Below are 14770 nucleotides of genomic sequence, written 5' to 3' on the forward strand. Positions count from 1 at the left end.
GCATACCACAACGCATATTGTTTGGGTTAGCGTTTCGGCGTGAGGGTGGGTCAAGTTATTATTAACAATAAACATAATATTACTTGACCCACCCTCACCCAAACGCTAACCCGCACCCTAACCCAAACAATATGCGTTGTGGTATGCGGTATTATTTTGTTTTGTTTTTTGCATAACTTTTCACGTACATAAGTGAAAGAGCGGCCAACTTTTTAGTATTTAAATGAAACACTTGCGGTCTCTTGAAACTACTTAGCGGTCACCCAAACCAAACCTTAAAAAAAACCCTGGGCCTAACAAAAAAACACGACCGTTAAAGTTGTAATGCAAAAATAAAACACAATAAAGAAATGGTAATTAATCATTTCAAACAAATAAAGTAAGTTTTGCAATCTCAAGTTGCTTAACTTAATTTCTGTAAAAAAATCATGTGTTTACATTTGAAAATCCAATGATCGAAACAGTTGGACAACGTTATAGAGTCCTTACAATCTTATTGGTTTGTTCTAAAATGGCAACCGCAGCGAATAGGCTACGACTCTATATCTGTGTGTGCTGTTCGAGAATTAAGCAGCTTTTGTCTCGCCGTGTACAATCTATTTTAGATAAATAACATAATAAATGTTTTAGTTTAGTCTCTTGTTGTTCTTCTTTGTTCCTGCCTTTATCAAAACTAAAGTACAAACAGTAGATGGTAGGTAACCAACGAAATGTGCCACAATACAATTTAACAATTATCTGGAAATGCACATGACAGACAAGAAAGGCCAATTTTCTCCCGAACTAAATTCACATTGTTGTATTTCTAAGAAAACAACAGTTATCTTAGTATATTTCTGCATACATGAATAAATAGATTTCCAGTTTGATGCAGCAAAATGACAGTTTCGTAGCCTACAAGTAAAATACTGCGAAATCAGACGAAATAAAGCGTTTTATTTACAAAGGTTGGCACATGATTGAACCCAAGTGAACTCAGAACGTTGAATCATCATACGTAATGCGAATGTAATAATTCCAATAGATACAATTAAAAATGACAAAAGACGCAAAATAAAATATGCGAAAGTAAATCTCGATTAGCTCATATTTCTCGATTCGGCTGCATTTTCGTCGTTTCTTCGTCGTTGTGGTTTGAAATTCTTTTTTCTAAAATACACATTTTTATTGCTGCAATCGAAGAATTAAGATAATATTTTTTTGGTAAATTCGGGATTTTATTTTACAAGAAAATCAAGTGTATTTGGAGACAAAAAATAACAAAAAACATACCAAAATGTTGATTTTTTTTTATTTTCAAGCTGAAACTAAAAAAAAAAAGGCAATTAACTCAAATAGGCTTCTATCGTAAAATTAACAAGTTACGATTTCAACAATTGTGGACATGTCAAATCTACGTGTATTTGCGTAGGGTGGTATTTTTTTTAATAAAAATTTTTTCCTGTTTTTGACTTCCATGACATTCTTACGGCGCTTTTCGTCTACCTACAGCTAAGGCGCAGTTCTGGTTAAGTTTTTTGACCGGAGAGTTATAGCTTTCATACCGTTTGCTGTTGACGAAAATGAATATCTCGATTGAATCCGTTTAAAAGTTCTTTCACGTCGACATCGTCGCAGAGAGTGTCTAGCGGAATCCTGAAACAACTTATAGGTTTGTGAAGGCATTTGTTGGAAGCCGATTTAATTTGTTTTTAGAACAAATCTGTTTTAAATAGTTGGCAAAGTTAACGTGTTTTTTGTGAACTTTTTAAAGTTATAAATTTATTTATTTAAGCGCAATAGGTTACCAAAATAAGAGCCTAAAGACTTATTTTATTTCTTAAAATTTTCGTTTAGATTGTCAAAAACCCAAAGCTCGGTCTGAATCGGGTTAAAATTGATTTAAGCGTTTCACAAATTATGTCTTCGTTACCAAACGGAAGTTATAGTTTAACGTCGTACAAATAAAAAACAATGCTGAGCAACAAACCGTGTCATGTCACTACACGTTCCATTACTGCTGGTCGAAGCACTTTTGCGTATCTAAGAACATAATATATATCAGTTATTTTTTTTTATAAAACCATTGTTCATTAGTTCGTGTTGTAATACGGAAACCCGTAAACCCCTTTTAAGCCAATAGTTTACAAGAAAACTCCTTTGACTTTTATAATGACAGTTTCTATCTAACCAACAAGGAAAGGTTTCAGAAAGAATTTGCAATTTAAGGTCAAAGCAGGAATACTTTGTTTTGAGAAAAGTGGCACGCTTCCTAAGACTTCCCTTGAAGGTAAGTCCTACAAACAGCTAAAGAAACAGTAAAAATATTATACGATTTTACCAAATGTAATGCTCTTTATCTGTAAACGCAGCCGTTGGAACTCACCATTTTCAAGCGGCGAATATTACGCTTCGTCATGATGTAATTGAAGATACAGAATTCCAGTACGGTTGAGAATATAAAAAGGAAACAGATCCACAGGTAAATGTCCATTGCTGTCAAATAGGAAACCTTAAAATATGGAGAGATGTTTAGTAATCTTGTAAGGCTAATGTCGTAAGGCGGTTATTTTAGTAAAGTGTGTATACTCTTTGTTCATAGTTCGCATTCACATTTTATAGCTGTTTTAATATTTTGTATTTTAGGAAAAATAAGATGTAATTCCAAGCGTTCTAGGTTAGTTAAACTGTATGCTATTAGTTTTTAAAAACCGATAGAAAACAAACGAATTATCAGCAAGGTTAACGTTCGGGTCAGTAAATAAACATGTTGCTAATTGTTTATTTTTTAATTTTAAGCAAAATAGTTTAATATTAAAACTAATATGCTGTGTTTTATTTTTTTGAAGTCTTGCATAATTTCTACTATAACAGGGACTCTAATAGGTATTCGCGTTTTTTTGGGACTTTTACCAAATTAATTTTCCCACCTTTGGAAGAGATGTCTTTAAACCAGTGATAATGGTAGATAGAGTCAAAACTGAAGTCACACCTGTAAAACAAGAGCGCGTTCTTTACACTACTTTTAATAACAAAGCAAAAACTACCCTAATGTTGAATACTTTACTGAAGGCACAGCAGGCCATAGCGTGTAAGTACTGTTCAGTTGTAATTGATTATCGAAAAACTAGATATGTTTTTTTTTTCAAAGATAAAAGTCTAAATAGTAAAGATTTTGACCTCTGGTAATCTCAGAGTTCGTGTTGTTAATCGTTCATGATATGTAGTTCGGCCTAGCTTAAGACACACACTTAAGCGAATTATTTCATGTGTGTAAATTCAACAGAAGCATATTAGGTTCCAGTTGTGAATTTCTATCCATAAACGGACAAGTACCCATTTTTACGACATTTTGTTCTATACCTTAATGTTGCAAGCGATAAATATTAGGTTATCCTGAGGTTATTTTGGATGACTTAGTGTAAATTGGGTTTTACTTTGACGCAATCTATTGGCCGAGTGGCTTTTATAATCACAGTATAGCTAAGTTATATAGAACCAAGCAGACTACAAGCCGATAAATATCGGATCGATGCCAATATCTGATTCCAGGTGCTAGTATCGGTACTTGCCGGTACAGTATCGGTACTTGATACCAAATTATTACAGAAATTTGAGCCAATATTTGCTCCAAACTCAGCTATTGTTCTTTAAAAGGTAAATTTATCTAAAAATGGTATTTAACATCTTGAGGTATATAAACTTATTTACGCTCAAGCAATTTTGATCCTAACAATCTGCATTAAATACTTTGAAACTTTCGATATTATCTAGTATGCTCGGTTTACCATTGTAATGAAGTCAATTAGTATCGGATCGGCACTTTTGGTCCAAAATATCGGGTATCGAAATCGGTATGACATGCTAAGTACCGATCATCCCTACTTACAAGCGAAAGTCTGCTTAAAGTAAAGGAGATTGATGCCCTCGTTTTTAATTGGGGGATCCAAATCGACCCAGCTTAACCATTCTTTTTCGATGTGTGGTTTTACCAGTAGCTGCGGCGTGTCGAGCGATACAAACCACGTGTGAGCTTCATTGGAAGCTTGTTTTATCGTTCATTGAAAGGTTATTGGAAGCTTGTTTTATCGATTTGGTGGTTCGCCAGGCTACTTTTTTCTTCGGTTTATCGACCAGTGATTTAACAAGTGTTAAAATATTTTCGCTCAGCGCCTTGCTCATAAAATATTCAAGAGAATAGGCTAGGGGCCCTCAGTTGTATTTTAAGCGCCATTGATTGCTGAATGACGTGTTGCAGAAGATCATAAAGCGTTTTAAACTGTTTGTTTTAATTTCCATAAAATATCGCAAACAATCCTTTATTTTTAATGTCCGAAACGATTAACAGAACTTATAGTTTTTTGTGAGTATATATTGTACGATGCAGCTATTTTGCAGTGTATTTGCTAACCGTTAAAATATTATCGATTTTTTTAACGCAGTAAACCTTGAATATTACCTATGACTATGGCTGAATCTAGATATGTTAAACTGATAAAAACTATAGTCAATGATACCCATTAAACATGCTAATTATCTAGATTATATTCGCTAGTCGTTTGGCTCAAGTTCATAAATGGGATGATTCATCAAGCTCTCTTTGAAAGTCTATAGAAGTTGCGTTTTGATCGATTTTCCGATCGCTTGCATATTAGCAGAGGGCGTGAGATAATCCCACGGGATGATTTATTTACATTGAGACAGCGCTCGGCTCCACTGCGCAAACTACACAGCAAACTAAACTCGTAATATTAAAACCAAATATATGTTTTTGCAAACATGAACAAAAATTTTTACAATGCCTAATTACTTATTTTTTTAATTGTGCTTGTATGAGTCATATTTTAAATATAAAGGATATGATTCAAAACATATTTTATGCGTGGCCCTAGAACTTCGTTTAAGATTCACTAGGAAATCAGGGTCCTTGTTTTCCATATTTGACCGTTGAACTTAACCAGTGTTGTAATTATGGCGACGTGGTACAGTTGTGCTGGATATTCATATACAATACCCGGGCTAGTGAATTTATAAATAAAAAATGGTCCTTTTGGGTGATATACTGTCCTGTTGACGTACGATTTTGGCCAAAAGAATGTGTAAAGCGATTCTTGGGCGGTCACAAGTTAAGGAATACAGTCGGGACATAATACCGGGCCAGCATTACTATTTCTGTCCCCTTTAACCAGGAAGTGAATCACGGCTTATACGGGTTCTTTAAAGTTAAACAACATGAATTTTAACTTATTAAAAAATAAATTGATACTTTATAAGACAATCCAATGTAGCCTACTAAGGACATCACTAGACAAACCTGGTCTAAAACTGAAATTTCTACCAACATTTTCTATACCTGGTCCTTTAAACTCTAAAAAAGATTCCAATTATCTTAGCCTATTTACTTATAGCGACTCGTGCAGGGACTGATCTTGGATCCACCCACATCCCCAGTCCTGCCAGAACCACCATGGCCATGCCAAGAAAGTAGGACTGGAAGAACACCGAAAGTAAATAACGCTTGAAGAAAAAGTTGATGCTGAGCTGCGAAACCTCAACCGTCCCATCTGAAAAGTATCCAGTTCGATTCGATTTAATGCAATTCATTTCAATTTCTATTCTATTTAATGTAGTTTATTTCAATTTCGACTCAATTTATTGTAGTGCATTTCTAATTTCTATTCAATATAATGTACTTCATTTCCATTTTCCATATAACTTAATGTAGTTTATTTCCAATTTCTATTCAATGTAATATACTTCATTTCCATTTTCCATATAATTTAATGTAGTTCATTTCCAATTTCCATTCAATTTAATGTAATCACTTAAAAATTAAAGTGACCTAAACAAATCTGAATATTACACTATTATTCTGTATTTTCGAATTTTTTTAGAAATTAAATGTAAAGGTAAAATAATTGTGTTTTTAATTTAAATATATTATTTACAGATATTCAATAAGTCGATGTAGTAAACAAAATATTTCGAAAAACAAAATATAATTTAATTAGTAAAAGATCAGAAGTTAGATTGTAACCGCAAAAAAAAAGTGGTTTTGAAAACTTAGTTATTCAATTTTAAACCACGCATTCTTCAGACAGCGTGTACAGCTGGAAAGAGATTGTGAAACATTTGAAACAAGGGGTTTACCAGCCAAGCTTTGCAGTTCCGCACACTTGACTAGATACTCGTGATACTGGTAGGAGAGCAGCCGAAACTTGGGCATGTTTCTCACGAGTCTGTCGTTCATGAACAGCGATCCAGAAGTATTCCAGCTCAGCTGAACCTCGTTAGAGTTGTAGCCCACTATGACGTCATAAAACTGTTATGTTTTGTTTGTATTTAAAATTTCAACAATAGAATGATAGGCTGCAAAGGCGTAAAGTATTTGCTTTTTTTATACTCATTATGTAATTAATAGTAATGTACTATTAAACTGTAGAGGCAAATTGAATTAAAGAGCATTCAAAGTAACAATATAAACACTAATGATTTACAAAAAGAATGGCCGGACAACGAGGTGATTACCAATTAATTATTTTAATTTTTACGCTACCAAAAATTTATGTGTCGATTGGTTTTAAATATGGTAAAGAATTATGAGGTTCTGCACTGAAAGTCACGTAAACTTAAACATTGAAGGACGCTTTTATAAAGTCCGTCGAAACGTATCTTTGTATAGAGTTTTTACGAAACGTATCTTCTATTGTCACCATCAGCGAATAGAAAGGTCAACTTACAGCTTTGCAGGAGGACCGAGCAGTTCTCGGTGTCTAGAGGAAATTTGTAAAGATCCATCTGGCACGCTACTGTTGTCGTCAACCTACAAAGAAGCATTGTTACAGTTTGAAGTAAATTGTTACATTTCGTACAGTGCAATTTAAATCTAAAGATTTTGTTTTAGCCATGCTGAACGTTAAACAAGCATAGAGCATGGTTTTGTAATTTATGGCCTTGTTGAGATAACAAAATTAAACCCAAAGTATACTTATTTTAAAATGTCAAAAATTTAATTTGTTGTTTTCCTATATTTTCTTACCAGATGACATTAAAATTAATCACGTCGTAATGGTGAACGGAGGTTATGGGTCTGGATATAAAAGTTTGGGGACAACTGGTTTTACCAATCAAATTATACGTGACTATTTATTTACTTGACGTTGTAGAATATCCTTCCATTCTTGTAGAGGCGTAAAACCGTGTTGTCTACCGTCGTTTTATGAATGAATGAGTACTTCGAACCCACGATGTACAGATCTAACAAAAATGTGAAATTTTGCGATAATTATTACGCGAAAGCATGCCGTACGAATTTCAATAGGAATTTCCACATAGGTATTTTGACTATGTAAAGTTTTCGAATGTTACTTTATCGAAACACCAATAATGAAAATAAAGTATTAAAGTGTTATTGTGGCATGATGCTCTTAGTGAGACTAACAAACTTTTGGAATTTAGATCAATAAGAGAATGCATTCAGATTTTGTTTATTGTAAACAAAAATTCTCGATTTATATAAAAAGAATCATAAAAAATGTATGGAAACACCAAAACGAGATTTTGTTTATGTTTTTCATGTTATACAAAATTATGATTTTTTTCTATCCCGACCTGGCACCCATATTTTGCGCAGTAGTCGACTCGGTAAGACAATAGACTCGACACTGTCGCCATTGAAGCGTAACCGCTCGTCATACCACGTTTCATGGATACACAAGGTGAACGTCAGGTCCTGAAGAAGCAAAAGAAAAAAATACTAAAAACAAAACAACATAAAAGCCAAATAAGCAACTAAGGTGCACTGTGGTATAAATCAGTCGTAGGTTGATTTACTAATATAATTTGTTTAAAATTTATTTTTAAATATTTTTTATTTTCATTTATTTATTTTTTCAAGTATATATTTTCTATTTAATATTTGTAGGCATGTTTCATACAGTTTTAATTAGTTAAGGTTTGTAAAATCGAGGTAGAAAAGCTAGACAGAATTTGATATCGTTAGATGGGTCCGTAATGATGCCAACTAGACACTTAATAAAAAGCAATTGGCCAGCCGCCATATTGATTTTTTATTATTCCCCGGCATAAATCAAATCAAAACTTAAATATTGGTTTTGTAACAGTCGGAATCGATAGAGGCTTCCGCACTTGAAGTTGTGCGCTCGTGGCTTGAGAAAAAATGCAACTATTGCAGACCCTTGGCAAACTGAGACCTGTTTAGCAACTTAATTCGGTACAGGGTAACTTTTTATAAAACGTTCTTCAAGCCCATACAGAAGTAGCTATCATATTATTTATATTCAACACATCTACTTCTGTGTGGGCTTTTATACTCTTACTACGTCTTACAACCTCCAATCAATTAAGTTCCACAAAGTTTTTAAAGCGAATTAATCTTTTACGATTATTATATTAATTTATAATATTCGTTTGAATAAATTGCCCTTTCAAGGCATCCTTATTATTCCTAATAGTATACCTGCTGTTCAAAACCATAGGATATATTTATAGTTTTCTTTACAAATAATATCCGTCCCGCCGAGACATTTTTTGTTTGTCATGCGGCACCTGTCAAAAATAATTGCCCACCTCTGAACAATTGCAACAACATCACTAAAGAGGTGACGTTTTTAAAGCAGGTTGTTAGAAATGTCCAAGCACCAAAAAACTTTTACACTTCCGTGCGGTTATTTCTAAAAACAAAAGTTGTAACCAGGTGTCAAGAAGAGCGCCACGTTCCAATCACCTGTCTCAACTGATTTTACCTTTGCCTGGATTTGCGATGTTGATACGCATTTCAGGAGTTCGAGAGGTACCGAGTCGCAAGTTGACAAATAGACGTTTTGCCTATATGTAGGGTAGGAGTTTTGGACCACTGAAATATTTTTGGTTTTGCGTGGGCCAATGAATGACGTCATAAAACTAACAGACTTAAACATGGTGTTTTTGTTGACGCGCCAACTGGAGTTCAGTCTAAATACATTAAAAAATAATGCACCATTTTTTTTAAATAACCGCCTTTCTTTTGAACAACTTCCTTGGGATGTTAAATTATACACTAAAATCACATTTAGGCCTTCGTGAATCCTCTAAAGCTAACTCACGTAACTCCTGAGGACCCATAAAACACTTCTGGACGAATGTAGCACCCTATCGCTAACTTAAAATACTGCACCTGGATTGACAAGGAGAAAATAAGGCAAAAGCCGAAGGGGTATTGTAATTAAGGTTGAGTCGTTTTTTACCGATTGCGGGCCACCAACTCACCATGTTTTTCTCACTGATGTCCGTGATGCTTTCGATCATCAGGGAGACCTGAACTTTTACGGGCTGGCCTAAAACACAAAGAATATCGATCGTTAAGCATGTGGTCTACCACAAAAGACTGTATGTTATCATTTACATGTGGACATTAGTAATTTGTGATACTGCGGTGACCAGTTGTTACAAATATAAAAAATATAAACAACAAACAACAAATACAAACAAAACAAGAAATATAAACAAAACGCTAGATGTCGAAGCTAAAATTGATTTATCAACTTTTAAATAGTAATGACGTCATGTGTTTTCGGATCGAATAGCGATACTTTAATTCCAAAATACTGGTTGACGGAAGAAAATGTCAAGTATGAGCAGGTTTCTGTTGTCGATTACTCTACTCTGCTGACGCGTATATAAACAATAAAACCGAAAGTTTAAAAACCCGAACAAAATTAAATATCAGACTTTTGTTGAAAGGACTACATGTTTTATTTGAAAAGATTTTTTTCCGTTGCAGTGTATGTACCTATTATCTTGTAATGTATTTCGACGATTCAAACATTAGTCAACCCTTGGAAATAAAGTCGCGCCCAAAGCAAGTTGCAAGGTTTTGCCGGAGAACAGGTAAATAGATTAGGTTGATATTGCCAATCGGCATGACGACTTCGTCTGATTTCTATTCGATGTGACAGGTAATTCAATTTAAACTCTGGAATGGTACATTGTTTGTCAGTGAAAGCTTAGGGGTAATAATATTATGCGGTGGAAAATCTCAAAGTTTACCATTAGGTGAAAAACAGTTGAAAAGGCCAGGAGATTATCAAGATGATGTCGATCTACTCGACCGTTTTGGCTTTGAAATTCAATATCAAGTTACGAAAAACGTTTGTTAAAAGTTCGACACTGAATGTTTACGACGTTAATCTAGCAAAACTGGTTAACCAAAATGCAACATAATAAAAAAACTGTTGAATTCCGTACGGTGCTGCGTAAATATATAAAACAATTCAAAAACATGCAATGTTGCTGTTTTTGTAATTTTGCAAACTGCCATTGCACAACTTTTTGTACAATTAAAAATTAAAGAAAAAACGTAAGCTATATAGTTATATGCTGAGGGTAAAAAAGAGTTTAATGTATTGAAAATCACATAGACCATCTGTATTTTATTGACTTCATGGACATGATAACAAACATTTGAAGAAATAAAAAAAAACAGAGTAAAGACTATATAATATTTATTTTTTCTCAATAAGTCTTTGAACCTTTAGTTTCTGCAGGTCGTATAAACTGTCGAACAAATACGTGAAGAGAGTAATACTACCTCTTACGAAAAACTGGCAAAATTCATTCGAGTATACGCTCATAGGCACATACCGTTTACAGCGCAAGTAGAAATAACAAGATGGTGAACCTTTTTCTTGTACATATCTTAAAATTCAAACGTTCATAACCTTTATATGAGCAGTGCCTTGGAAAGCAGTGAGTTGAAATACTTCAGGTAGGAAAGAGATTTTTCGTAACAAAAACCCAATTTAGAAAACATACTCCGCTAAATCAGCATGCCATGCCTGATCAGACATTGGAAAATGAGAAAATCAATGCGATCGTTAAACCATTTTACGTCGTCGAATCCTTTCATCTTATTATTTAGGTTATTGCGGAAACGGCTTTTAAAATATGCTTGTAACAAATCATAATAAGATCATAAACCAAACTTTATACTGTCACTGATATTTGGGAGGCGATAGCACAGGGATTCTTAAACTTTTTTTTACCGCTGACCCCTAAAATTTTTTTTGGCTTTGCGTGGACCACAATAGGCAAAAACGTTTAAAAATTGCGTCATAAATTGACGTCACAATACGATTAAACTTAAATTTGTTGATTTCTGTTTAGAAAATGTGAAAGTGAAATGGAGACTAAATGTCAGTGCAAAACCATTTTGTTTGAATTAAACTGTTTTCTTTGAAAAAAATGATTACTTCTTGAATATACAATAATATTTCAATTAGGCCTTCGTGGACCACCTAAAACTAATTCATAGACCCCAAGGGGTCCATGGACCCCAGTTTTAGAACCCCTGCGATAGCAGGTAACTTGGTAAACAACAAATAATTATCCTGTTCAGATTTTTTCTTTGTTGAACTTTAAAGCAAATATTAGGCCTCATAGTTGCATGAACTTTTAAAAGTTTAGTGAAGAGCTAGGCCAATGTTTCTCAACCTATGGTACGCGACCTAAACTTGGGCGGTAGTTTGATTTGGTTAGGCCGCCGACTGCAGTAGTTTTATTAGGTTACATTTATTGAGTTTGGTTCTCAGCAAGATTTTTCTGAAATTTACGAAAATTGCGAAAGCAAATACGAAGACATAGTACATATTAATTCAATTTGAATTTGTTAATGATACAGCCTTATTTGTCTTATCATCACTTTACCATACGAAAAAAAATAGTCTAGATAAATGGGTCGTCAAAGCTATACGCTGTTACCCTTGGTATTTGTATCGCCGCAAAAAAGGGTTGAGAAACACTGAACTAAATCGAAAAAAGAAACCGAACATATGTTTTATCTTTTTTAACATACTTACCATTTGACTGTGGCGCAACCTACAACCTTTTAATCGCGCGGATAACCAAATATATTTTAGACAAGGCCACAAAGCATATTTTTCACGTTATTTTAAGCTGAGTAAAAGGACAAGAACCTATTTAGTTTCTTAAAACTTTCGCGACAATTTGACAAAAGTAAAAAAATATATTTTTTGCTAGCGTTAAAGTAATATGCAACTCTTTGTAATTGTGTTTTATGATGTTATACATTGCATATCAACCGAAGAAGTGTCATTTATAGAGATGTAACTATCTGAGGTTAATGAATATAGACACACTAGCGACCATCAAAACCGCGACCTTTTGTACAGCTAAAACAACCATCACCCTTGAGCCACGTTAAATACCACCCTGTCAAATTTAGCCCTGTGTTATGAGTTGCTTTACCCCGATTGGAAGGCCTGATGCTGAGTTCATACGAGTGCACTCGGAACATCTCCTCGATGTGTCTGGTCACTTCGGTACCATGGGCGTCCTCTTGTTCATGTCCGATGACGCCGGCGTGGTGAACTATGACGTCATCGTGATGGACTATTGTGTCGTCATCGTCTGGCGAAAGCAAATTACAGTTTTGGGCAAATATATATATTATAATAAAGTATAACATTTAATGGTGAAAATAACGGCCCAAATCGTTTCGGCAATTTCTTTTCACCATTAAACTTATGAACAGATCCGTATACAGTGTTCCAAAGTATAACATCATTTTAAACATTACTTCACTTCAGTCAAAACTTGCATTAATTAAAAAAAACTTGCATTAAAGCTTATACCTTAATCCAAGTTAGTCACTAATATTGCGCAGGTAATATTAACAACAATACCTGGTACAGTGCATGAGTATTGACAATTTATTTTAGATAGAAAGTTATTCGTATATGAGCTACCAATTCCTTCGTAAGTATTTTTTTAGTTTGTTTGTCTTATCAATTCAAGCACATATTAATTCAATTGAAATATATATAATCCTTAACAATTCCGTACCGTGGCGATATTCTCCGGTGCATTCCATCCTTAAATAAAAGGTCACTATGGTGTATATCACAAAGAATCGATGCAACCTGGAAAAAACAACTTTATTTGCTTAAAATAAAACATATTTTAAATTTGGCCTAAACAAAAATATAAACGTATAAAAAAGTATTTCCACTTCATTGTTACAATGCAGTACTCGAGTAGAAATGAGTGTTGCTCACCCCATTATACGAATCACGTTGACATTATTAAATCACATTGACATCATCAAATCACATTGACATCATCAAATCACATTGACGTTATCAAATCACGTTGCCATCAGCTTCGTTGGATCAAATCACTTTATATAAACGTTTTAATTGTTATCTGTATAAAAACATATTTGTACGTTTAAAGAATCCTCACTCGCATGTCAACCAAATAAGTTTGAGCTGCCTTTTTGGTTATAAGCTTTAACCTTTGATAAAGTAACCTAATTGTGTTTGGGAGAACTTGATAATTTAAAAATAGGGCGACTGTGTAAAGACGTTTTCACAGCGATGATCATTAAGATATCGCATATTTTATGATCAAAGCTGATACCTGATATCAAGAAGCAGCATCTTCGACACTGATTCGATATTATCGCTGCCAATTCATCACCAAACTAATAATAACCTAGCCATGTTTTGCGATCTAAGGCAGATTGGGCTTATTAAGAAGTAACGTTTTTATTAAGTAATAAAATATAAAAGAAAAATATGGCCTCATAACATGGTTTTGTACGTTTAGCTTTCAATTTTTGTTTCTTTGACCTGGATAATAAAGCCGTTGATATCTGATTGGACTGCCGTAATCTTTTTTGACAATAATTTAATCAATTTACAAATAATTAATTTATATGGTCAAAATTCTGTTAAATTAACTTCCATGATGAACTTCTACCTAAATCGACATATAAAAAGCTTCTGTAGAATATAGTTTAGCTTTCTTTGAGTGTTCCAATCTCATCAGCTTGGTTCGTTTATAAGAATGTTAATGACGTCATTTAGGATCGAATCCGATCGCGATGCTCTGGTCCAAAACATAAGGTAAGGGTATCGATAAATAAAAAGTTTTGGACAGTCCCTAATGATTCAAAATGTCTTCATCGAAATGACTTCTTAAAGAATCATCAATCTTTTAAACACAATCAAGTTTTTCTTAAGAAACGACGCTAATCCCAATCTGACTACTTCCTCGGCAAAACGACCTTGGTGCCTATCTTGTCGTGTGTCTTGTCCTTTCCTCCTCAATGTGCAAGAACGACGGCAAGTCTGTCAAGTAGAAAGAGCCTGTTTCTGTCAAGCCTATCTTTCGCCACCAACTTCAGATTACGTCGATGGAAAAGGAGCTGATATTCAACTTGCGAGCAAGAAGTCACGATAACGAGGCGTAATATAAGATAACATTTAAAAGGCCTATACTTTGAGAATTGGCATTTGATGGACTGATGTTTTGGATAAGACAAGGACGAAAAACGGCTGTATAACTAGCAAATAACAGCAAAAATCGAACCAAATATAGGACCAGTTAGCAAAATCAATACTATTTTACCAGAATTGACTGAAATCTTTCACAAAATCTGACTGACTGACTGAAGTTTTGGTAAACCATTTCTAGAAAACCGCGCCATAAACTGACTTTTTTCCGTTCACCGCATCCATTCTTTCGAACTCACTTTTTTGTGAAATTTTTATATAAAATACATTGATTTTTGTTGGAAATTTGTATTAAAATGCATTCTCGTGTCAACCTCTATCAAAATACTGTATATTTCATCAAAAAGAATTATGATTCACCAAGTTTCCCTAACCCTTTTCTATACTGTTAATCCCCCAAAACTACCGCAAATCCCTCTCGACCAGCTTTCCTTGTGCCACGATCCTCGCACAGAGAGAAAACGCGCCACCAATTC

General features: G+C 34.1%; 1 protein-coding gene across 1 annotated transcript; it reads right to left on the reverse strand.

Annotated features, from left to right (window-relative positions):
* Positions 1–975: 975 nt before the first annotated feature.
* LOC146162586 (gamma-aminobutyric acid receptor subunit rho-1-like) lies at positions 976–13057 on the reverse strand. The gene is made up of 12 exons (XM_083385238.1): positions 13053–13057; positions 12841–12917; positions 12244–12405; positions 9247–9314; positions 7591–7711; positions 7134–7236; positions 6720–6802; positions 6130–6285; positions 5382–5543; positions 2910–2971; positions 2366–2491; positions 976–1149 (listed from the first exon to the last, which is right to left on the reverse strand). Exons 1-12 carry the CDS (start codon positions 13055–13057, stop codon positions 976–978), a joined length of 1299 nt encoding a protein of 432 aa, XP_083241364.1.
* Positions 13058–14770: the final 1713 nt, after the last annotated feature.

The sequence above is a fragment of the Ascidiella aspersa genome, chromosome 3 (genome assembly GCF_963924565.1).
Source record: "Ascidiella aspersa chromosome 3, kaAscAspe10.2, whole genome shotgun sequence".
In the NCBI taxonomy this organism is placed as follows: Eukaryota; Metazoa; Chordata; class Ascidiacea; order Phlebobranchia; family Ascidiidae; genus Ascidiella; species Ascidiella aspersa.